Source organism: Silurus aristotelis (genome assembly GCF_946808225.1).
Source record: "Silurus aristotelis genome assembly, chromosome: 18".
NCBI lineage: Eukaryota > Metazoa > Chordata > Actinopteri > Siluriformes > Siluridae > Silurus > Silurus aristotelis.
In genome coordinates this window covers 10,351,459-10,377,433 of record NC_139591.1, presented here as the reverse complement: position 1 = coordinate 10,377,433, position 25,975 = coordinate 10,351,459, and the positions used below count along the sequence as shown (strand labels likewise).

General features: G+C 38.3%; 2 protein-coding genes across 4 annotated transcripts; both read left to right on the top strand.

Annotated features, from left to right (window-relative positions):
- The first annotated feature begins 1 nt into the window (after position 1).
- On the top strand, positions 2–6,458 carry prr11 (proline rich 11). 3 transcript variants are annotated; one of them, XR_014537930.1, is made up of 10 exons: positions 2–111; positions 328–434; positions 1,473–1,623; positions 1,750–1,872; positions 2,198–2,398; positions 2,552–2,638; positions 2,717–2,829; positions 3,243–3,678; positions 5,262–5,471; positions 5,576–6,458. XR_014537930.1 is itself a non-coding variant. In XM_083569176.1 (10 exons), the coding sequence occupies exons 1-9, from the start codon at positions 97–99 to the stop codon at positions 5,440–5,442; spliced, it is 924 nt and encodes a 307-aa protein (XP_083425302.1). In that variant the 5' UTR covers positions 2–96; the 3' UTR covers positions 5,443–5,471; positions 5,576–6,458. The 3 variants fall into 3 exon arrangements, 2 of the variants coding, with proteins under 2 accessions (XP_083425302.1, XP_083425303.1); XM_083569176.1 differs by having other exon boundaries at positions 3,243–3,299; positions 5,373–5,471; XM_083569177.1 differs by lacking the exon at positions 3,243–3,678 and having other exon boundaries at positions 5,373–5,471.
- Positions 6,459–7,373: 915 nt separating this feature from the next.
- On the top strand, positions 7,374–17,594 carry smg8 (SMG8 nonsense mediated mRNA decay factor). Its single transcript, XM_083569064.1, has 4 exons — positions 7,374–9,229; positions 11,980–12,125; positions 12,671–13,528; positions 17,171–17,594. The coding sequence occupies exons 1-4, from the start codon at positions 7,699–7,701 to the stop codon at positions 17,381–17,383; spliced, it is 2,748 nt and encodes a 915-aa protein (XP_083425190.1). The 5' UTR covers positions 7,374–7,698; the 3' UTR covers positions 17,384–17,594.
- The last annotated feature ends 8,381 nt before the right edge of the window (positions 17,595–25,975 follow it).

Sequence of the window (25,975 nt, the reverse complement as noted above, 5' to 3'; positions counted from 1 at the left end):
AGAGAGAGAGAGAGAGAGAGAGAGAAACGTTTTCTGATTGGCTGAGAGGAATTCCGGAAGTATTTTTGAAAATCCACCGGTACACAGCTGCCTGAAATGGCTGTCTTCGGGGTATGCATACTGTATTGTTTATTTATATATTTTTTAAAGGTATATGGATTTTATATATTAACCGTGATAGTAATATTTTTATTTAAAATTAAATCAGTTTTATGTCATGTAACTCGCTTTTGCAATGTTAAAAACTCCATAGCTCGTTGCAGTGTCGCTAAAAGTAACAACTGTATGTTAACTGTTTTTAGTGTTTAATCTATTTCTATTTCTTAGCGACTAGGCAGACACTTTCAAAAGCGTAGAAGAAAGAATGGCAGCAGTCGACGTTTCGCCATGAAGGCCAAGCAGTCAGCTCCAGTATCAGACAGTCAAATAAACGTGTGAGTATAGATGCCTCCCTATGAGTAATAATAGTAAAGTCAATGTAATTGGACCTCTAGTGTAATGTTGAACCTGACGTACATAGGGTTTAATTTTAGTAAAATGTAGATCTTAATAATGCACAATCACTAAATGCTAGTCATGGTTATTATTGTCATGGTTAAATGATAGAGAGGCTGCAAACCCATTTATTTCACTTCGCAACTCCCATGTATTATGCCGACCAGAGCTCTTTTTCTGGAGAGGTCTATTTCAGTGGTCATGGTTCTTTTGTCAGGGGTAAACCATTTCCGGGATAAATATTGGGTATTTCAGGAAGTCTGTCTTTTTTAATTTTCCTTCCTGTCCTTTGCTAGGCGGTTGTGTCTATTGGAGGTCGACGGATGGATCGGGCCGATTTTGGGCATTTCTTTATTAATCGGCATTGGCAGATTAATAAAGAACTGAGTTCACTAAGGGGAATCCACAGTGCAGCTTAAAAGGCTCGTTTAAAAGACATACTGTATACGGATATAGATGTTGTATGTATCTTATGGCTTCAACAAGCCAAGGGGTTGTTCGTATCATGATTCGAGAGTTTGTAAAATCTTGCACAATGACGAGTTTAATTGTGCAATAAATGCATTTAGGGTGATAATTTACCTCTAGTGTCTACTGTAGGTAAGGAAAGTCTGTGCTACATTTAGTTTTTCTGTAATGCACTATTTATAATTTAAAATGATGAACCTTGAATATATCTTTGTTTTGGGGTTGCAGGAAAGACACAATACCACTTCTTGTGCCTAATAATTTTCCAGCCACATCAGGTGTAACCAAACACATACAATTTACTGGTGGAAAAACATTTTTAGAACAGTTCCTTAATAAAGAAAAAGAAGAAAAAAGGGTGACCATGGTTAAGTCCAGTTGCACTGACTACTTCACATTTAAAATAGCACAGATCTTTCACAGATAGCTGTATATGCTTTATATGCAAATATTGGATGTACATATTGATATACTCCTTTGTCATTTATATTTATTTCTGTTTTTATTAGTAAAAGGAATCCAGTTGACAGAACACAGTTGGAGATCGTTGTAGAGGCCTGTAATAGCAACATTGATAGTTTATCCTTCTCTCAGAAAAGTGAAAGGTTTTTGAATGCAGTCAGAAAATGTATGCAGCAATGTCAACATATAACCAGCCAGGTAAGTGTCAGTAATGGTCACAGTGTAAACAAATGCCCTTAGGTTCATAGCGATTTAATAATTTCGTAAATCCAAATTATATTTTTATTATATCCTTATCTTATTTTGTTTGTTTGTTTTTTAAAGATCTGGATTGGATTTTGTGGTGCTTTAAGTTTCTGGAGGGTTTTTGACCAGAGAATGGAAATTCTTCATCAGAAGGTGGAGGAGCTTCAGAAGGAATTACACCTACTGCGTAATAATTCTCTGGTTAGTAGAACTTGTGGTTTTATATAAAAAAAAATGCCATGTTAGGACAACATGTACATGAAAAATATAGTTAAAAAGCATGCAATTCCTAACAATAATCAAGGGGAATTTTATAAAAATATTTCAAAAATATGGAGAAATATCTGCGCACAAGGGACAAGGGCAAAAATCTGTTTTAGATGTCCATGATCTTTGGGCCCTCTGGCAGCACTGCATTAAAACCAGACATGATTCTCGAATGGAAATCACTACATGGATTCAGAAACCTGAATTTTTTAAATTAATTTGTATTTTTGCGTTGTTGTGTGTGGTGGGTTTTTTTTAGTTACATCCTGAGCCAAGATGTTCTGGCTGCCATTGTACAACTTCCATGCAACACCATCAACACAGCCCTGTTGCTCAACCTACTGCTCTTCTTCCCTTCCCACCACCTCCTCCCCCACCACCACCTCCACCACCACCTAGTCAAGTGCCTCAGAGACTGCCTTTGGTACCTAAATGTAGGACCAGTCACTCAGCTTTGCAGGTACTATCCCATAAAATATTAAAAGTAATAGTTCATTGTTTGTTTTGTTTATGTAATTACAAATTATTGCCCAGCAGCAGTTTACAGAGACCTTGAAAATGGACCCTAAATCCAGTGTGGGTTTTACTGATTTTGGTCACAATGTCTTTTTAGGCAAAGGTTGATCAACGAGTTGCAATAACTCTTAAGGACCTGCAGGCTGTACAACTGAGAAAAGTAACTGCTACTAATAAAATTTTGGTAAGGAAGCATGGCTTATTTTGTCACCAAATTAGATATTTGTTAAAACAATATCATAAAAGTACAGGTTTTCTGCAGAAATCTCCGTATGGAAAAAGGGCCCCTCTGGTGACTCTCGTAGACCTTCAGAAGGTCAGTTTAAGACGTGTTCGCTGCAGCCTCCCATCACCAAAGAGGCTTAGCCCTGGCAGGTGAGTCCAATTTGACAATAATTTCATGGTTAAGAAGTCATAAACATTTTTGCACTTTAGTTCGAGTCCAGAATTTTGGTCACTTTTAGTGTTGCTGAGAGAAAGAGATGCACAGAAGAGAAAAAATAAATAAAAAAACTGAATATATTGGCAAGAATTGTAATATATTTTAGTACAGTTTTTATTTTTGCTGCTTTTTGATCGTAATTTTGTCAGGTTCAGAAACTAACATGGGCAAGGACGCATCTGCTGGCATTAAATAGATGAAGTATGTAATGATAAAAATATGCTAGTAAAAAGCCAATTTTATGCTAATGGACTTGCACCTGGGTTCAAATGTTATTTGAAAATGATCAACTATGATTTTATGTTGACATCTTTCAAAAATATTGTTATTTTTTCTTTTTCAATAGGTCACCAAGAAAAAGTCCCATAAAACTACATGTAAACCTGCAAAAACTTAAAATAAGGTGGTAATTAATTTGCATTTGAGATGAACTGTTTGTTTTTTATTACAGAGTTTCTAACATTTTCAAACCTAAACATCCTCTTTGGTAATCACTCACTCCATAAGTTACCCCTATGTCATAAAAATGGATGAATTGATTTATTATTCAATTATTATTGCACAAATATACAGGTGTACATGTGTTTCAAATAATGTAAGTTTGGTGTCCCATTTAATGTAATACCACTTGTTTTAACATGATTTTTAATTGTTTATTTTTCTCAAAATATTAAACTTTTTTAATTGTTTTTACAGATTATTGGTCAGGGGAAAAAAAAAGAAAAGATTAAGCAATTTACTATAGGATAGCTAAGATAATGCAGAATCCCAAACAATATACAGTCCGTGACAAAAGTCTTGTCGCTTGTGTACAAATTGTGCTGCTGAAATATATTTCTAATCAAGATTTTTTTTTTTTACAAGAAATTGCTCATTTTAATCCCAACAGCTTTTGTAATAATGTTTCAGTGCAAAACGAAACTGTCAAAAAGTATTCTAATATTCACAGCTTGGTAAAGCCCATTGAGTCAGTTTTTGCAAAGACATAAGTGTTGTCGCATTGTCATATGAGCTTCACCTGTGACTAATAATGGATCAATTAGGTCTCAGGTGTGTATAAAAAGAACCCCAGTACACTAGACCTTCACATCAACTGCAACTAGACCTCTGCAAACATGCCTAAGATTCAGCCTGAGACTAAAGTTTTGATTATCAAGAGGCTGATCCAGATTCTAAAAAAGATCCACTGCTGATGAGGCAGACACATTCAATGTGTCTTAGTGTCAAGTACAGATAAAAAAAAAAAGATTTGAAGAGACTGGAGAAGTTTTTGATAAGCCCAGGTCAGACAGACCCCGCAAGACAACTGCTCGAGAGGACCGTTTGTTGACTCAAAAATCCAATCCACGAGACCTGGTCACCTGAAGTCCCTGTGTCGACCAGAACAGTTTGTCTCGAAATGGCCTCCATGGTCGAATCGGTGCCCAGAAGCCAGCACTAAACAAAAGACAATTGAAAAACGTGTGGCATTTGCCAAGGCCCACAGCCTGTTAAAAGGATGGACGCTGGAAAAGTGGCAGAAGGTGGATATTTTTGGATGAATCTTGTGTTGAATTACACCACAGTTGCCGCAAATATTGCAGGAGACCTACTGGAGCCCGCATGGATCCGAGATTCACCCAGAAAACAGTGAAGTTTGCTGGCGGAAAAATCATGGTCTGAGGTTACATCCAGTATGGGGGTGTGCGAGAGATCTGCAGGGTGGAAGGCAACATCAATAGTCTAAAATACCAAGAAATCTTAGCTACCTTTTATATTCCCAACCATAAAAGAGGCCAAATTCTGCAGCAGTATGGTGCTCCATCGCATACCTCCATCTCCACATCAAAGTTCCTCAAGGCGAAGAAGATCAAGATGCTCCAGGATTGGCCAGCCCAGTCACCAGACATGAACATAATTGAGCATATGTGGGGTAGGATGAAAGAGGAAGCATGAAAGACGGAACCAAAGAATATTGATTAACTGCTTTCTTTGCTTTTCCTGATGACTTCATCAATAAATTGTATGAATCCTTGCCAAACCGCATAGATGCAGTCCTTCAAGCTCATGGAAGTCATACAAGATATTAAATTTGGATCTCACAGCACCACTATTCAATTTGCTGACACATTTTTGTATTTAAAGTAAATTTGTTTAATTTCTGTATAGGTGACAAAACTTTTGTCTTGCCAAAATTTTACCTGTCTGTCTTGATTAAATGATAAATCTTTTTTTAAGTGAAACTAATTTATTTCAGTGCATTAAACATCATTTGGGAGGGTTTTAGCTTTTCATATGAGCTATTTCTAACACCAATTGATTAATTAAAAGTCAGGTTAATAGCAGGTGTTTCTACAAAATAGATAAACGACAAGACTTTTGTCAGGGACTGTAATGTTTGCAGTTGCTGATCCAAAATGTAATCTGCATTTGACTGTAAGTTTAATTAACACACATTATATGCAATTTTTAGATGAAGTAATATTTTATTTTTCAGCACTCCAACTAATAAACCACTGTGTAATAAAGAAAATGTTGAGAGAAGTGTTCGCACATTAGTGCAATAATGAATGAAGTTCTGTAAAACAATTGACAGGTAAGGCTTTTTAAACTACAACAGATATGCACATAATAAAAGCTAATTAAATACAAAGAATAATTTTATCAAGGGCTGTTTTATTTTTATTATCACTTGTACAGGTTGCCTTTCCTGTGGGATCATAACCACTGAATGCCATCAGCTGACACAGGAACATCAAGAAATCAGATTTTTTTTTTTGTTTTTTTGTTTGTTTGTTTATTACTGTTTATTGTCTCGGTTTTTTAAGACATTTTTGCAACATTTGGGCCAATACACTATATACTAATTCACAATAGGGATTTATGTCTGAGATCAATAGCTGGAAATAAAATGATAGATCAGATTTTAATTAATGATCTTCATTTCTAAATGTGTTAAAGAATATGCACTAGCATGGTATTTTTGGTGGTACACCACATTTTTCACATCACTTTTTAGGTGAGTAAAAGTACTCAAACAGATTAGAACAGTTAATATTTGGTCACATATCACTTGCTTGCAATTGCTATCAGGCTGGCAACCCAATGGCATCACCAAGGGTATTTTCCGGGCTTTAAATTTAGCTTCTATCAGCTTCTATGTAACTATTTGTTTTTATGAGTTTGTCACTTTAGCCTTCTTTAGGGTACGGTCTGGTATGTGACTTTATTAGCGTAAAATCTTCCACTTGATTAAGTTCCTCTGTTTGGCAGTGTGATTAGTTTATTGTCTTTCTACATGATGAAGCTCCTCCCACTTTGATTAGATGCATTTCTCTGTCACAAGGTAGACAGAATATTTTTTGTTGACTTTGGAATTATTTTTGCTGCAATTATAATTAGATACAGAAGCAGCCTTGCAAGCCCAAGCCATGACCATACCTTTAACGTGCTTGACCATTCAGTTTGTTTTTGGAAAAAAAAAAGTGCATCAATGTTGTTTTGTTTACATATGGACCTAAATATGATTTTTTTTTTTTTTTTTTAAGTATATGTATGTTATTCTTAAAGTAAAGGCATTTTTTTTTAACTCTGGTCTATTTTTATCATTTCAACTGGATGTGGGAAACTAATCAAAGTGATGATAGATAACATCATCTTCATGCTTCAAGTATCATATTCAATGATAATGGTTAACCTACCTTTTGTGGTGCATGTTTGTGGCACACTTTCAACAAACTAATACCTCACAAATTTTTTTTGTCCACGTGCATTACTTTTGTCAAAAATCTTCTGTGGACAGGAGACATTCCATAATGAGTGGGTGCATCACTTCCCAATGATGCAATGATTGTTGAATCACTTCTCTACTCACCCTGACACGCTCATTACTCTATATCAGACCACATGGCCTTTAAAATCACGCCACATTCCAATCTTTCTGCTTCCCAGCTATTTGTTTTTTTTCCTCAGTTTATAAGTGGTAGTACAGGGATTAACGCTTTGGGTTACTGATTGGAAGGTTGGAGGTTCAGGCCCCAGTATAACCAGGCTGCCACTGCCATTGAGCAAGGCCCTTGACTCTCTTTGCTCCAGGGGTGCTCTTTTAAGGCTGACTGCTCTCAGATCCCTGCTTCCCAATTTCACTGTGCTGTAGAGAACATGTAAAAAGCCATTTTCTCTTTTTCTTGTGTACAGTCCCAGCCCTGTTAATTCTTGTTGCATTGTGCATTTTCTTACTTTACACAGCTCATTTCTCACTATATATATCTCCTAATCACATCAGTCAGTGTTTTTTTATTATTATTATCATCCGTATTATTGTTCTAATAACACGTAGGGCGATTCTTAATTCCAGTGATTTCAGCTTTTTTTTTTTTTCTTTTTTTTTTTTACATGCAGGTAGTTGGTTTGAAAGAGGCAGATCTAGAGGACAGGGGGTATGAAGAGTGATAATCCGCTGTGGCGACCCCTAATGGGAGCAGCCGGAGGAAGGAGAAGAAGATTTTTTTATCGCCTCTTCTGGAACACAAAACAAGACCACGTAATAGATTACCGAAATGGTAGTTTTTAGAACTCATACACTGCATCAGTTCGGTTTAAAGAATTGCTGCCAGCTAAAATATATTAATCACTGCAATAATCTTCCAATATCTTAAGTATATACTTAATTAAATACTTATTCTACTTAATCTGGCCAGGAAGTGTGCATGTTATGTGTCTGGGAGCACGAAACCCAGCGCACGTTGTTTCCGCACGGTTACTTTTATTTGACGGTAGCGGAAGTCCGCCTATTCTAGTGTATCAACCTGAGCCTGGCAGTAATGGCGCTGCCTGTGAATATCAGCGTACTTCTGCAGTCAGACGTAATAGAAGATTCTCTCTACAAAGATGAAGGCGTATGTATATTGGGCATATTTGGGAAAAGTGCCGTGCAAACAGGATGTGTCAAGGAGTCTCTTATAAACATCTTGTCAGACAAGCATGTCTTTACCCTATATGGGACAGGGCAATCGGATAATCTTGAAGAACGGAGCTTGATCAAGGCATATTATAACCAGGAGAATCGTGTATTGTATTTGGTACTGACATCCATTTTCGATAACCGCCAACTTCTCCGGGCATGTGAGTCTTTAACTTCGGCTATAGGTCACGCCGAAGCGCATGAATTTTGGAAAGGAGCAGAGAAGGATCACTGCTTTCAGCTGCTCTATCTTTTCTCATTATGCCACATTTTGCTGTTGGTTCATCCTACCTGCTCGTTCGACGTGACATATGATCGGCTGTTCCGCGCCTTGGACGCACTTCGCCAGAAAACTTTACCTTTACTTCGTGGTGCCATAAAGGATTGCCCCGTGTCAAAGGAATGGAAGTTGAACTGCCGGCCCAGTCCTCCTCGTCTTCTGTTTGTGTTCCAGATGAACGGAGCACTGAGGGTCAGTGCATCTGGACTTGCTGCAAATGGCAATGATGGCACAGGAGTAGACAAGCCTAAGAAACACTCTCCGAGGAGGCGTCTACAACATGCATTAGAAGATCAGATCTACCGAATATTCCGCAAGAGCAGAGTTCTCACCAACCAAAGCAGCAACTGTTTGTTCACCGTGCCTGCAAATCAAGCATTTGTGTATGTTGTTTCTGGACCAGAAGAAGACCTGATTGGTTCCCTGCTTGAGCAGTTGCGGGCAAACTGTGTGCTTCGTGAGTGTGACCCTGGTACAACTGCTCCTGGGCAAAGGCGATACCAACAGATGCGCTACTCGAACAGGCATCCCTCATCTAATATGGAGAATAGTGGTCTCACTTCCTCAGTAGGTCAGTTAGTGGACTGTACTCTGAAGGAGTTTCTTTGGCAGCATGTAGAACTTGTGCTGAGCAAGAAAGGTTTTGATGACAGCGTGGGCCGTAACCCACAGCCATCTCACTTCGAGTTACCCACCTACTCCAAGTGGACTTGTGTCGCATCCAAGTTGTATCAAGTATTGATAGAGAACAGCGAAGACGACTTAGCAGAACTTTTCCTTAAAGTCCAGAGTCAGCTCAAGGTTCTCGAAAGTGTCCTGGATGCAGATGCAAAATTCTCAGAAAACAGGTGTCAAAAAGCATTGCCACTAGCTCACAGTGCATATCAATCCAACCTGCCACACAACTACACCACTACAGTGCATAAGAACCAGCTAGCTCAGGCGCTGCGGGTCTACAGTCAGCATGCCAGGGGAGTAGCCTTCCAGCGCTATGCCTTACAACTCCATGAGGATTGTTACAAATTCTGGAGTAATGGACACCAACTGTGTGAGGAGCGAAGCCTCACTGATCAGCACTGTGTGCACAAGTTTCACTTATTGCCTAAACCAGGTAAACACCCCTACTGGGGTCACGATAACGGTTTAATACACTTTTAAATAAAGCTCACACATTATTTTTAAACTATAATGCTTATGTCCAGAATATCTACATGGCTATTAAAGCTATAGAATAACAAGACAATAACTAATTTCAAGTAGTAAACTTTTTATTGCCAGAAGGTGCACTTTAAATTAACTAATTATTTTATGATTCTAACTTATCCAATTTTGTATTTTGAATTAAAATTTTGTATGGCTGCAACTAACGATTATTTTTATAATCAAGTAATCAGACAATTTTTTCTATAGATTTCTTTTAGATGTTTTGCTTATTATAACTATATAAAAACCCATAATTCAAGGTATTTATTTATAAAAGTGTACTTAAAATTTTAAAAAAAAAGCCACATTGAGTTTAACTAGCTTTAATTTAGACATTTTAAGGCAGGTGAAGCAATTTGTGTAAATCAACATTTGTACAGTTTTTAATAATTGCTGATGGCAAGTTGACAACCATGCTTAAAAAACTCAGTATAAAACATAAGATTTTTTTGACCAAAAAAAAGACATTTTGTTTAGTTGTGAAGATATAATCATCTAAAATATCATTCATTTCATTTTGTATAATACCCAAATGATATATGCATAAATTAAACATGCAAACATTAATAACAAGCATTTGAACGTAGTAAAGTTGCAGTAAATCACGTATGAAAACAGAAGTTAAATGAATCCATCACTATGTTGTGAGCGAGCTGATTGCGCAACCTGAGGGTGCCGAGTCACGACAGAACAGATCCAGTTACAAACAAACTGTTTACACAATAGCACTTTGTTAATTAATACAGTGAAACCCCGTTGTACGAGCAAACTCGCTCGCAAAATTACCCTGTTTCACGAGCAAACCCACGCTGCCGGTTCCCCGTTTTCGGCGCAGGGTCGCATCAGTCGCTTAGTTGATGACGTATCACTCGGTCGCTCTCATTGTTCAGTGCAGCAAAAACGTAACTGTGGCAGCGGGGGCGTGGCCGAGCGGCGGTTTGTGAATGGAGGGCGGGTCCGGAAGCAGATAGGCAGGGGATTGCCTCACCCGAAGTTAATGTGACCTAATGATTGTTCTCTCTTTTCAAGTGATCGGAGGGTGCATTTAAGGAGGAGAGAGTGTGTGTGTGTGTGTGTGTGTGTGTGTGTGTGTGTGTGTGTGTGTGTGTCCAGAGACGTGCTGCGTGGGGCACTAAGTAGACCGACACAAAAAAACAAAACAAATAAAAGTGGCTCCCGTATTCATACGCTCTCCCACAGTAACTTTTTTTAGTTTTATATTTTTATTTCACTAGAAATCTTGAAAAATATCTCCCAAGAAAATCAGTGATGGTGCTGTGAAAACGAAAGTAAATAGAATTACCTTGGAAACCGAGGAGGTTATGAGTGTGGTGCGCGTCTCACACTCGCAATCTACCACTATCACACGAGTAAGTGTTAAATTATGTTTACATTACGGTAATTTGCGGTGTATTTGTTTTTTAAAATAGGCTACAAATACTTTTTAAGTGCAGAAATAAGCGATCGGATGAGATCTCGGAACGGATTAAATCACTTTTACATTCATTCCTATGGGGAAAATTAGTTCGAACATACGAGCAAATGGACACACGAGCAATTTTCAAGAACGAATTATGCCCGTACAACGGGGTTCCACTGTACGATTTTCACATGATGCATTCATTATCAGATTTGCTTAAAGTGCTGATGTTTCACTTTCATCCGTGACACCAGTGTGTTTCCTTTTAATGAGCTTGTGCATCACTGTGATACTTTCATGCCACACAAGCTCAGCTTTGCATAAGTTGCAGGTCTTTGTTGCCTTGGATGACTTGGGACACACTTTTTTTGTGTCGCTGGTTGATCTGTACTTTCCACTGTTATCTTGCCGTCATGCAGCCCAACTCATTGAAAACGATTCACTACAATTTTATTATTGATTTATCGATTGGTTGTTGCAGCCCCAAAATTTTGACAACTGAACAATAGTTTTTTTATTATTATTATTATCATTATATAAAATTCTGGACTCTTTCAGACTGTATAAAGAAACATCAAGCTTTGTGCACACGAGTGTTTGAACCACTTGCATCCTGAAATGACTATAAATGTCAAGTCGATGCCTTTACTGACAGAAGAAATTTAGCTTTGGTTGCAAAATGTTCCTTCAGCTGTTTCTTTTAAGTAACACTTACTTTTCCAGCCTTTTTTTTTCACCATAAATATTTTAACACATGTTGTGGCCAGCAAATTTCAAATTACCTTATCTTTTACTTAAAATTGTACATTTCCTCAGTTTAAACATTTGATATGTTTTCTATGTTTTATTCTGAATCAAATATGGGTTATGAGATTTGCAAATCATTGTTTTTATTTACATATCACACAGTGTCCCAACTTTTATGGAATTGGGTTTCAATCTTTGTTAATTGAATATATGGTTTCCATTTTAATATCTACCCAGAGCACCAGGGTTTTGTACATTTATAAATGCTATTTTTATAGTATAAAAAGACCTTAAAATACCTATAATTATAATTTGTTAATTATAAATAAGTATGCATGTATTAATTGTTTTATTAATCATCATCATTTAAATGTCTAGTAAATGTAAGTAAATTGCAAATTGGTAAAGGTAAAATGTGGCCGAAATTCTTTCATTTACAATTTATTTTTAAAATTACATGCCATAACAAAAATTGTATTGTCTTCGTGCAGGAGAGAAACCTGAGGTGGATCACAACCCCCCTATTCTTTATCACAACAGCAGAGGGCGCTCAACAAGTTCCTGTAATTGCGGCAGAAAGCAAGCACCTCGAGAAGACCCATTTGACATCCAGACTGCTAACTACGACTTCTATTTAGTCTGTAGAAATTATTTAAGAATACATTGACCATATAAATTTATTAAATATAATTAGTTTAGGTTAGTTGTGCCGACTAGTTCAGATTGTTCAATTACTTATTGATTATTTAGTAACAGCTTTTAGTAACAGAGTTTAGTGGGCTTCCTGATCTTTACATTATTGTAATCATCATTATGTTGTAGCTTTTTGTGTAAAAATCTTCATATAATATGCATGAAAGGAGTCTAAAATAAAATTTTATTGCAATTGTAAGTGTTCTTTCAGAGTAAAATCTTAGAGAGCGAAGTTTGAGGTTTTTACATTTATTTAGAACATGGGGAAAATATTTTGTTGGAAGTGAGGAAGAAAACTCTAAAATGTGCAGGATTAAAATCTGCGATCTAAACTTAGATCTAAATAACTAATGTTCCACATTAGCTGTGAATACAATTTGTTAAAACTGTGTTAACAAAATTGCTAACTTTTGCAAATTGCTGTGGTATAAAAGAGACATAACACTTAAGAGAATGCTGATATTTTGCCTCTTTGTATTTTACTTTCAGATGCTTGAGGAAAAGTGTTGTAGCAAAGTGGAGAGAATAAACTTTCCAGTATTCCAGGCAAGCACTTCAGACCCAGCACCAGCCTGTGACGATGCAACCAGACCACAAGAAGTGTCAGCATCTGATGCTGAACATATCAAGGAAAAAGAGAATGTGACACACACGCCTGGGGATAGCACAAGTCTAAGCCTTGCTCTAAGCCTTGGCCAATCCACTGACAGCCTGGGCGCTTATGCTGATGGAGCAGAAGGCCATGAGAAGAGGCAGAGTGTTGACAGGCAGGCTTCCACTGTGGAGTATCTACCTGGCATGCTCCACTCTGGGTGTCCTAAAGGGCTTCTTCCTAAATTCTCCAGTTGGTCACTGGTCAAACTTGGGCCAGCTAAGTCTTATAACACCCTTGCGGGTTTAGAGCAGCCAGGCTTCCTGCCTGGCTCAGCATTTCTGCTGCCATGGGACTTGGTGGTCAAAAGTCGCTCAGAGGATGATGCTAGCTCCACGGAACTTGATGTTGGAGCCTCGTCATGGCCAGCTCCCAATAAAGTGCCTGCAGGGAAACGTGGCTCTATAGGAATCGGACGTGGCCGAAGGCGTGACGATGTCTCGCGTGTGTATGTGGGCTTTGAGTATGAGGACAGCAGGGGTCGCCGTTTTCTCAGCTCTGGTCCAGACAAAGTAGTAAAGGTTCTTGGGCAGGGAGGGCCTAAAGAGCCAGCAACTCGAGCCCTGAACTCAGACATGCCCTTGTACATTCCATCTCCTGCCCAGGGCAGAGGAATCAAGCCTCACTATGCTCAGCTGGCTCGCCTCTTTGTTGTGGTTCCTGATGGGCCTATTGAGATTGTGCTAAACCCACAGGTAAATAGTAAAGTTTCGTGAATCCACTTATGTAATATTGGCTGTGTTAATAAAACTGCCCAGCAACCAATTTCTCTATTAGGATGAAATAGGGCTGGGTGATATGGCCTTAAAAAAAAATCCCCAATTTTTTCACAAAAAATTTGAGATTTAAATCGATTTTTTTTCCCCCTGCTTAAAATCAGTCTGCAAATGACAAAGAAAATGTAAAAAAAAAAGTATTAACTTTATTTAATAAAGTTTATTTACCCTTCTGGGATTATAACCCACTTTGGGTTAAAGTGCAATCAGAAACAACAAGCCAAAAATACAAGATGGCAGGCCCTGCCATTGCAAATTGTGAAAATAGAACGTAACTTAACATAAAATGAGCAAACCTACAAAGAAAAATGTTTTATGAGTGTTTAAATGTGGAACATGATTGAAAATGCACCTGAGGTTTTAAGTGATTTTTGCCTTTACTTTTCTCCAAAACTCCACAGTAAAATTAGATAAAATAAGTAATAGACAGGGACAATGTAAATATTGTAAATATTGGAAATTATTTGAAAGATTGAGCAAAGAACTATAAAGAAAAATGTTTTATGAGTGTTTGAATGTGGAACATGGTTAAAAATGCAGTGATGCTTGGAGTTATTTTGCCTTTACTTTTCTTAAAAACTCCACAGTAAAATGAGTTGAAATTTGAAATAAGAATATAATAGACAGGGAGATTCTAAATAAGAATTATTTGAAAGATTGAGCAAACCTCAAAAAAAATGTTGACTGTTTGATTGTGGTGATTCAAATGCTCTGATTTTTCTGTTTCTTAACGGAAACGCTGTTCTGAAGCGTCTTTACATGTATTTTGACCACTCCCACCACCCATACCGTAAGTGTATGATTAGACGCGCAACACTTAACAAAGTGTGGCTGCTTAAACGTGTATTTTCAAGATGCGGCTGGCTTAACCGCAGTCTTGTGCTGCCGCTGTAGTGAGACAGCAGGGAAAGGAGAAGTTTCGGGAAGTGGAGGTTCGGGTTGGTACTTTAAATGTTGGTATTATGACTAGTAAAGGGGTAGCTTATAAGAAGGGGTAGCTTATAAGAAAGGTAGATCTGTTGTGTGTTCATGAGACCAAGTGGAAAGGGAGTAAGGCCAGGAAATTTGGAGGGGGGTTTAAACTGTTCTTTCATGTTGTGGATAGAAGGAGAAATTGTGTATGGGTGATTCTGTAGTAAATACAGTAAGGAGGTAAAGAAAATGTCTGATAAGAGTGATCAACATGGAAGTTGTAGGGGTGATGCTCCACGAGTGGGTTGTGAGATGGAGGAGAATGAAAAAATTCTGAAGTGAGTTAGATGAATTGGTAGAAGGTATACCTATGAAAGAAAGGTTAGTGAATGAGGCAGATTTTAATGGAAATGTTGGTGAAGGAAACAGAGGTGAGAAGGAGGTGATGGGTAGGTATGGCTTTAAGGAGAGGAAGGTGGAAGGGCAGATGGTGGTAGATTTTGCTAAAAGGATGGAAATGGCAGTGGTGAACACGTATTTTAAGAAGAAGGAGGATCATAGGGTGACAAAAATGGAGGATGGTGCACACAGGTGGATTATATTTTATGCGGGAGATGCAACCTGAAAGAGATTGTAGACTGTAAGGTGATGGCAGGGGACAGTGTAGCTAGACAGTATCGAATGGTGGTCTGTATGGTAGTTTTCGAGGTGAAGAAAAAGAAGAGGAGAGTGAGGACTATAAAAAGAATAAGATGGTGGAAACTGAAGGAGGAAGACTGTAGTGTGAAATTCAGTGAAGAGGTCAGACAGTGGCTGGTGGTGGTGAGGAGGTGCTGGATGATTGGGTGATTGAACTACTTTCGAAGTGATAAGGGAGACAGCTAGAATGGTACTTGGTGTGACTTCTGAAAATAAAAAGGAAGAAAAAAGTTGTGGTGGTGGAATGAGGAAGTGTTAGCATAAGGAGGAAGAGGTTGGTGTAACAGAATTGAGATGAAGAGGGATGTGGCTAAAGCAAAGGAAAAGGCATATGAGGAGCTGTTTGAGAAGTTGGAAACTAAGAAAGGAAAAATTATTTTTCTGAGTTTGGAAGGATGTGCTGCAAGTTAAAGCAACGATGGAGATGAAAATGTATTGACTAGTGAGGAGAGTGTGTTGAGAAGATGGGGGAGAAGGATAGGATTAGTAAGGAGAAAATGAGAGCAACTATTAAAAGGAAGAAGAGTGGGAATGACATACCGGTAGGATCATGGAGATGTTCAGGAAAGATGGCAGTGGAGTTTTTAACAAGATTGTTTAACAAGATTTTGGAAGGTGAGAAGATGCCTGAGGAATGGAGAAGGAGTGTGCTGGTACCTGTTTTTAAGAATAAGGGAGATGTGCAGACCTGCAGTAACTACAGGGGAATTAAGTTGATCAGTCACACCATGAAGTTATGGGAAAGAGTAGTGGAAGCCAGGCTGAGAGAGGAGGTGACCATCTGTGAGCAACAGTATGGTTTCATGCCGAGGAAGAGCACCACAGATGCCTTATTTGCTTTGAGAATGTTGATTGAGAAGTATAGAGAAGGTCAGAATGAGTTGCATTGCGTGTTTTGATCTAGAGAAAGCATACAACAGGGTGCTGAGAGAGAAGTTGTGGTATTGTATGAGTTACGTGTGTCGTAGAAGTATTTGAGGGTGGTGCAGCATATGTATAGTACCTGGGGTCAACAGTGCAAAGTAATGAGTGTGTGTTAGAGAAGTGAAGAAAAGAGTGCAGGCAGGGTGGAGTGGGTAGAGAAGAGTGACAGGAGTGATTTGTGATAGAAGGGTATATGCAGGAGTGAAAGGGAAAGTTCATAGGACTGTGGTGAGACCTGCGATGTTGTATGGTTTAAAAACAGTGGTATTGACTAAAAGAGAGGAGGTGGAGCTGGAGGTAGCAGAGTTGAATATGTTAAGGTTTTTGTTGGGAGTGATGAGGATGGACAGAATTAGAACTGGGGGACAGCGCATGTAGAACGTTTTGAAGACAAGGTGAGGGAGGGGCGATTGAGATGGTTTGGACATGTGCAGATGAGGGACATGGCGTATATCGGTAGAAGAATGCTGAGGATGGAGCCAGCAGGAAGGAGGAAAAGAGGAAGACCAAGGAGGAGTTTTATGGATATGGTGAGGAAAGACATGCAGGCAGATTAAATGGTCTTTTTAAACCAACTGCCTGCATGTCTTCCCTCACCACATAATATGGAGACTGATAGTCTGCTGTAGCAACCCCTAATAGGAGCAGCCAAAAGAAGAAGACAGAAAGAAAGACTTAAGACTATTAATTAAGACTATGCAAGAGCATTATTTTAATGTTTCAACAGTCATATTTGGTCATAGAATGTCATGTTTGCCTACATATGAAGGGTCCTTTCTATTTGTTTGCACAAAATGTTATAAATGTAGATTTTATATTTTATTTATTTTATTTAATTCAGTAGAAATATCGAGTTAGGTTGTCAGAAAGATACTACAGCAAGCAAATTAACACTTCTGATTGCATTCTCTTTAGCTTGATATGGAGTGGTTTCCTCGTGGTGTTACTCCTCTGTCAAACTCATTCGAAAACTCAAGCGTTTTATGTATTTTACATATTGTGTTTTTTTTTTTCTTTTCGGAACAGGTTCAACCAGGCCCCCCTCCTTGTCCCATTTTCCATCCTGAACAGCCTGAGGTTGTGCTGCCCCCTGATGGACTGTGGGTGCTACGATTTCCCTATGCCTACGTGACAGACAGTGGACCATGCTATCCTCCAAAAGAGAATCAACCACTGGCTAGCTTTCGGGTCCTGAAGGGCATTTTGCGTGCTAATACTGCTTGTTCTACAGCTCAGTGATAGCGTTTAAATGTGAGATTGGTTTCATAGCAAGGCTGTAAAGCTTTTTCTTAATGTTCTGGCATTTTAAACTGCTTTTGGCACTGTCTAAGAGCTGTTTCATGCTCCGTTGTAGGAATTTGTTCATAAAAAGCAGTTTTAGAAATGTGTCTGTAATGCCAGCTGTTCAGAATAAAAGTAGTAATTGTTTCAATAAATGTAAACTCTCTTATGAACTGTTTTACACAGTGTGTGTGTGTGTGTGTGTGTGTGTGTGTGTGTATTATGCTATGCTGTAAAAAGCTGCAAACACTGGGTGGTGAGGTTTGTTTATGTAGTTTATTCGAACTCAGTGTTAGGGGCGGAAACAAAAACAGTATTTTGTTCCAAAATCTACCGTTTAATGAATTATGAATCAGGACGGTGCTATATGTAAGCCTTAATTTCCCTCCTGCATTGGCTGGCTTGCGCTCTTGATTGACCAATCAGGATATTGTTGCTAGGCCTCTTTCTTGTATTGGTTGGTTATCATGTATGCCATTCAAACTGGAGGCGGTCTGCTGAGCCAATGCGCCACCATTCTGTATGTATTTACAGTATGTTTATAGCCATGCAGGAGAATGGACGATTTAATGAAAGTTTATTTAATATACTGATAGCAACGTTTTGTTCCTGAATCAGGACTTTAATGAGGGCAGAGGCGGTGCGACTGAAACAGTTGTCCATCCTGAGGTACGCATAGTCAAATTCGTTTTAATACTTAAATAGCATTTTGTACATCATTTTTGTGAAGTCATAAAGTTTGTTTTCATTAATAAAACGGTTGTTTTTGGTCAACTAGTCATCTGATTAAAGTTTGCCAGTAGTAGACGTGTATGTCGCGAATCAGTATGAACGCAGTGTCCGTTCCAGTTACTCAAGACTGTGCTTAAAATAGCACCTGCGTCAATTAATAAAGTAGAAGGTAAAAGTAAAAAAAAAATAAAAACAGTCGGGTAAAAATGCCTGGACTTAGACGCGTTTCCCGAAGGCCACATGCAGTAGAGACCAAGAATTACGGTCACGGTGAAGTGCGCTTATACCACGTAGTTAATTTTCTCGCCTGTGAATCCACAATGAAGATACATTTAAGTGCAGTGTATTCGCTCTAATTTGTGCAAGCCAATCTGATCTGTAAACATATTAGAGTTGTTTCCGTTTCTACAATATTCTATTGCTTACAACATTGGAAATACCTGTTTCTGTTTGTAAAATACTCTTTTCTCAAAAAATAGGTTTAAAATTACAATTAAAGCATTACAAATGTTTTTACAATTTGTGCAACAAACTCCAGCAGATTGTTTTCTACAAATCTGTAAACATTGTTGTGTCAAAATATATTTGTTCTGTTCAAGTTGTAGAATTTACTCAATACTGTCAATTATAATAAAATTAAGCATACAAAATATTCATAGAAATGTAAAGTAAATTATATTTACAGTTATATGTACAAACGTGGACAAAATTATTGGTACCCTTCGGTCAATGAAAGAAAAACTCACAATGCACACAGAAAAAACTTTAATCTGACAAAAGTAATAATAAATAAAAATTCTATGAATGTTAACCAATGAAAGTCAGACATTGCTTTTCAACCATGCTTCAACGGAATTATAAAAAAAAAAAAAAATGAACTGGACAAAATGGCCTGGACAAAAATGATGGTACCCCTAACTTAATATTTTGTTGCACAACCTTTTGAGGCAATCACTGCAATCAGACAATTCCTGTAACTGTCAATGAGACTTCTGCACCTCTCAGCAGGTATTTTGGCTCCTCATGAGCAAACTGCTCCAGTTGTTTCCGGTTTGAAGGGTGTCTTTTCCAGACGGCATGTTTCAGCTCCTTCCAAAGATGCTCAATAGGATTGATGTCAGGGCTCATAGAAGGCCACTTTAGAATAGTCCAATGTTTTCCTCTTAGCCATTCTTGGGTGTTTAAGCTGTGTGTTTTGGGTCATTGTCCTGTTGCAAGACCCATGACCTGCAACTGAGACACTGGCCAGCACATTTCTCTCTAGAATCCCTTAATAGTCTTCAGATTTCATTGTACCCTGCACAGATTGTAGTCACCCTGTGCCAGATGCAGCAAAGCAGCCCCAGAACATAACAGAGCCTCCTCCATGTTTCACAGTAGGGACAGTGTTCTTTTCTTGCTTCATTTTTCCGTCTGTGAACATAGAGCTGATGTGCCTTGGCAAAAAGTTGAATTTTTGTCTCATCTGTCCATAGGACATTCTCCCAGAAGCTTTGTGGCTTGTCAACATGTAGTTTGGCATATTCCAGTCTAGCTTTTTTATGATTTGTTTTTAACAATGGTGTCCTCCTTGGTCGTCTCCCATGTAGTTCACTTTGGCTCAAACAACGACGGATGGTGCGATCTGACACTGATGTTCCTTGAGCATGAAGATCACCTTGGAACTTGAGTCCCATTGATCTTAAATTTCTGAATAATATGTGCAACTGTAGTCACAGAAACATCTAGCTGCTTGGAGATGGTCTTATAGCCTTTTTCTTTATCATGCTTGTCTATAATTTTCTTTCTAATCTCCTGATACAACTCTTTCCTTCGCTTTCTCTGGTCCATTTTGAGTGTGGTACACACCATGTCACCTGACAACACAGTGACTACCTGGAGCCCTATATATATATATATATAGGCCCACTGACTGATTACAAGATTGTAGACACCTGTGATGCGAAGGACACACCTTGAATTAACATGTCCCTTTGGTCACATTATTTTCAGTCTTTTCTAGGGGTACCATCATTTTTGTCTAGGCCTGTTTCATGAGTTTATTATTTTAAATAATTCATTTGAAGCATGGTTTAAAACCAATGTCTGACTTTCATTGGTTAACATTCATAGAATTTATATTTATTATTACTTTTGTCAGATAAAATTTTTTTCTGTGATCATTGTTGAGTTTTTCTTTAATTGACCGAAGGGTACCAACAATTTTGTCCACGTGTGTATATCTGAATTAAGAACAGTATTAAGTGTGTGTATATACACTTACCAGCCACTTTATTAGGTTTACACCTTACTAGTACTGGGTTGGACCCCCTTTTGCCTTCAGAACTGCCTTAATCCTTCGTGGCATAGATTCAACAAGGTACTGGAAACATTCCTCAGAGATTTTGGTCCATATTGACATGATAGCATCAAGCAGTTGCTGCAGATTTGTCGGCTGCACATACATTATGCGACTCTCCCGTTCCACCACATCCCAAAGGTGCTCTATTAGATTGAGATCTGGTGACTGTGGAGGCCATTTGGGTACAGTGAACTCATTGTCATGTTCAGGGAACCAGTCTGAGATGATTCGCGCTCTATTAAATGGCGCGTTATCCTGCTGGAAGTCGGGAACACTGTGGTCATAAAGGGATGGACATGGTCAGCAACAATACTCAGGTAGGCTGTGGCATTAACACGATGCTCAAATGGTACTAATGGGCCCAAAGTGTGCCAAGAAAATATCCCCCACACCATTACACCACCACCACCAGCCTGAACCGTTGATACAAGGCAGGATGGATACATGCTTCCATGTTGTTGACGCCAAATTCTGACCCTACCATCCGAATGTCGCAGCAGAAATCGAGACTCATCAGACCAGGCAACGTTTTTCCAATCTTTTATTGTCCAATTTTGGTGAGCCTGTGCGAACTGTAGCCTCAGTTTCCTGTTCTTAGCTGTCCGGTGTGGTCTTCTGCTGCTGTAGCCCATCCGCCTCAAGGTTCAACATGTTGTGCGTTCAGAGATGCTCGTCTGCATACCTTGGTTGTAACGAGTGGTTATTTGAGTTACTGTTGCCTTTCTATCAGCTCAAACCAGTCTGGCCATTCTCCTCTGACCTCTGGCATCAACAAGGCATTTGCGCCGCTCACTGGATATTTTCTCATTTTCGGACTATTCTCTGTAAACCCTAGAGATGGTTGTGCGTGAAAATCCCAGTAAATCAGCAGTTTCTGAAATACTCAGACCAGCCCGTCTGGCACCAACAACCATGCCACGTTTAAAGTCACTTAAATCACCTTTCTTTCCCATTCTGACGCTCGGTTTGAACTGCAGCAAATTGTCTTCACCATGTCTACATGCCTAAATGCATTAATTTACTGCTATGTGATTGGCTGATTAGAAATTTGCGTTAACGTGCAGTTGGACAAGTGTACCTAATAAAGTGGCCGGTGAGTGTATATACTTTAAAGTTTGTGTATGCCACACTTTATTGTTTCAGATCATCAAACTAAATATTTGTAAAAGATAACACAAGTGAACACAACATGCAGTTTTTAAATGAAGGTTTTTATTATTGTGGGAAAACACAATCCAAAACTACATGGCTCTGTGTGGAAAAAGTGCACCCTAAAACTAATAACTGGTTTGGCAACGCTTAGCAGCAACAACTGCAATCAAGCGTTTGTGATAACTTGCAATTGTTACAGCGCTGTGGAGGGATTTTGGTCCACTCATCTATGCAGAATTGTTGTAATTCAGCCACATTGGAGGGTTTTCGAATAATGAACTGCCCTTTTAAGGTCATGCCACACCATCTCAATAGGATTTAGGTCAGGACTTTGACTAGGCCACTACAAAGTCTTAATTTTGTTATTCTTCAGCCATTCAGAGGTGGACTTGCTGGTGTGTTTTGAAACATTGTACCGCTGCAGATAAGTTCGCTTTAGCTTGAGGTCACAAACAGATGGCTGGACATTCTCCTTTAGGATTTTTTTGTAAACAGCAGAATTCATGTTTCCATTTATCACAGAAAGTCTTCCAGGTCCTGAAGCAGCAAAACAGCCCCAGACCATCCCACTATCACCACCATATTTTACTGTTGGTATAATGTTTGTCTGAATTTTTTCTGCAGTTCTTCGGATGTTGTTGTAAAGTCTTTTGTCTTGGTTGAGTCGTGGCTGTGCTCTTGGGGTAATTTTGGTTGGCTGGCCACTCCTGGGTTCTCCACTGTTCCATGTTTATGCCATTTGTGAATAATGGCTCTCACTGTGGTTCGCTGGAGTCCCAAAGCTTTAAAAATGGCTTTATAACCTTTTCCAGACTGATAGATTTTGATTACTTTGTTTCTCATTTGTTTCTGAATTTCTTTGGATCTCGGCATGACGTCTAACTTTTGAGGATCTTTTGGTTTACTTCACTTTGTCAGGCAGGTCCTATTTAAGAGATGTCTTGATTGCGAAAAGGTGTGGCAGTAATCAGGCCTGGGTGTGACAAATTTAACTCAGGTGTGATAAACCACAGTTTTAACAACAGGGTAAACACTTTTTCACACATGTAGTTTTGGATGGTGTTTTTCCTCAATAATAAGAAAACCTTTATATAAAAATTGCATGTTGTGTTCACTTGTGTTATCTTTTACTAATATTTAAATTAGTTTGATGATATATATATATATATATATATATATATATATATATATATATATATATATATATATATATATATATATATATATATATATATACGGTGTATGGTATATGTTGTGTGTACAGGTAAAAAGGTCTGTGAGGAGGATTGTTGGCCAGGGAAATAACGTGAAAGCAAAATGTGAATATATTTACCTTCAAGTGTGTCAGGAAATGTTATGGATCTGAGATTTTCTAGGATGGCAATCAGTCAGCATACTTTTTTGTAAAATTGACTTTAAACTTTAATGTTTTATTCTTCATCAACAAGCTTGCACAACTCATCTTCCCTCCTAAAATATAATTAAAACATCCATATCCTATAGTGGCCACAATGAAATGGTTTTACAGGGAAGTACAAACCACTCAAACATTAAAGGCTTTTAATTAGGGGTTCAAGCACGTAGAGCTAAAACCGTATTGTAATTGTAGGGATTTTTATTAGGGGTTCAAGCACATAGAGAGGAAACGCTTTTAATTATGTAGGGATTCTCATTATTATGGGATTGAGCATGTAGTTCTGAAACCGATTGTTTTACTAGAGATTATAATAATAATAATAATAATAATAATTATTATTATTATTATTATTATTATTATTATTTGTTAATCCACCCTAAAACTGTTCATGCAGACCAAACCATAAGACCTAGAGACTTGAAACTTGGCCAGATGGTAGAGCACCAGTACAGACATGTTTGCTGGAGAGTGACTATCAATAATTTGAAAAAAAAAAAAGTTCAAACGTCCTACATGTGCAGTCCCTCTAATAAATTTGTTTCAATCTTGTCCATCCTCATCACTACCAATGAAAATCTCGACATCTTCAGCTCTGCTAGCTCCAGCTCCACCTTCTGTTTTTTAATCAAATCAAATCAAATTTTATTTGTCACATACATACAGGGTATGACATGCAGTGAAATGCTTTTTACGACGGTCCGGCATGAGGGAATAAAATGGGGTGAAAAGGAGAATAAAAATAAAAAATATAATAGCAAAATATAAAAAATATATAATAACAAGAAAAAGAAGGCAGATAAATAAGGATATATATATATATATATATATATATATATATATATATATATATATATATATATAAATAAAATAAAATTAAAATAAAATGTCACTCTCTCTAAACCATTCAACATTGCAGGTCTCACCACAGTAGTATTTCACTCTTGAACATACCCTTCTATCATAAATCCCTCCTGCCAGTCTTCTTCACCCACTCCACCCTGTCGCACTCTTTTTTTCACTTCTCTAACACACTCTCCATTACTTTGCACTGTTGACCCCAGGTACCTAAACTCATCCACATTCATAACCTTTTCTCCCTGCAACTGCACCACTCCACTGCCCTCCCTCTCATTCATACACATGTACTCTGTCTTACTCCTTCTGACTTTCATTCCCCTTCTCTCCAGCGCGTACCTCCACCTCTCCAGGCTCTTCACCACCTGCTCCCTACTCTCACCACAAATCACAATATCATCCGCAAACATCATAGTCCATGGAGATTCCTGTCTGTCCTCGTCCATCAACCTGCAAACAGGATAGGGCTCAGAGCCGATCCTTGATGCAATCCAATCTCCAACTTGAACTAGTCTGTTGTTCTAACTGCACACTTCATTGCTGTCACACTGTCCTCATACATGTCCTGCACCACCCTCACATACTTCTCTGACACACCTGACATTCACCTTCACTACACTCTTATTGTTCTCTTCCTTAAGTATCACACCTACACCATTTCTCTTACCATCCACACTGTGATAGAACAGTTTAAACCCCCCTCCAATGTTCCTGGCATTACTCCCTTTCAACTTGGTCTCCTGAACACACAACATATATACTTTTCTACACTCCATCAGCTACCTCTCTCATAGTCATAGTGCCTACATTTAAAGTATCCACCCTAACCTCCCCTTTCCTACACTTCTTCTTTCCCTACTGTCTCTGTAGACATCTTACCTCTCTCCTTCTCCTCCTTTGGCCAACAGTAGCCCAATTTCCACCGGTACCCTGTTGGCGAACAATACTTGTGGCGGTCATTGGTAACCCGGGCCACGACCAATCCGGTATGGAATAATTGTTTGTGATCTGTATATTTGAATTGGCACATGTTTTATATTGAATGCCCTTCCTAAAGCAACCTTTACAATTTATCCAGGCTTGGGGACTGACACTAACAAAGTGCACTGGCTTGTGCAACCCTAATGGCTGTGTTCCCTAAAGGTCTGTCCCAATTTTTCAAACATACACTCAATCTTGATAGATCTCCTCATGCTGGGCAACTTTGCGTCAATGACAACTGCTGTCAATCAAATCCTTCATTAATTATTAAAAACATACTTTTGTGAACTAGTCCTAGGTTTTTTCGCCCGATTGGAGCCAAACAAATACAGAAATGTTCCCTGGAGAGTCACAATCAATAATTATCAAAATTATTATTATTAAAATTATTTTTTTAAAAACCTTCGCAGGTGAGTCATTCTTAGTTAATATTTTAAGATTGTGGCGCTTGACCACTTGTACGCATTCTCAGAAACTCTTCTAACTAATCATGTTAGCCTTTCTTGATTGTTAAATTAAGTTGTTTGGGATGGAAGCTAAGTCGTGTGAGCTTAACTACCTTGCCTAGGCTTGCATTCTGCACAGCAAAATAAGAAAAAAGAATCATTTTCTGAGCACACTGCAAACTGCATGACATGAATCAGACAATGATTGTGTTGTGTAAATTAAAAACAGAATACAAAGATTAAAATAAATAAAGTTCACAGTAAACAATGACTTTCTTGGTAGGCTACTGTTTAGATAGAAGTCGTTGTAACGCGTTAAGTCAGGGTCATGGGATAGCTCGCTAACTCCAGTTGCAACAGAAATCATATAAGCACAGACAAGTTTTCAAAACTTGTGCTTTTTTATTTTTTTTGGCAATAGCGTTACGGGTTAGTCAAAGAAACTTAGAAATGAGCATCAGAAAAAATAAGGACATATTCCTCGGTCTTGCACACATGCAGTATTACCGGAAAAATCCCACTATGCTCTTAAAGGAGCCACAACATATTTCACCCGTTACACCGTGTAACAGACACTGTCTTTCGTTAAAGCCTGTGTAAAGTTCATTAGTTTCAGTGTAGACACC

Bases quoted from the DNA above. Each gene is read 5' to 3' on its own strand.
- prr11 (XM_083569176.1), top strand. The intron at 2,399-2,551 runs GTACTATCCCAT...ATGTCTTTTTAG, and splicing joins CCAGTCACTCAGCTTTGCAG to GCAAAGGTTGATCAACGAGT. The intron at 3,300-5,372 runs GTGGTAATTAAT...TTTATTTTTCAG, and splicing joins CTGCAAAAACTTAAAATAAG to CACTCCAACTAATAAACCAC.
- smg8 (XM_083569064.1), top strand. From the start codon at position 7,699: ATGGCGCTGCCTGTGAATATCAGCGTACTTCTGCAGTCAGACGTAATA. The intron at 9,230-11,979 runs GTAAACACCCCT...GTCTTCGTGCAG, and splicing joins TCACTTATTGCCTAAACCAG to GAGAGAAACCTGAGGTGGAT. The intron at 13,529-17,170 runs GTAAATAGTAAA...TTTTCGGAACAG, and splicing joins AGATTGTGCTAAACCCACAG to GTTCAACCAGGCCCCCCTCC.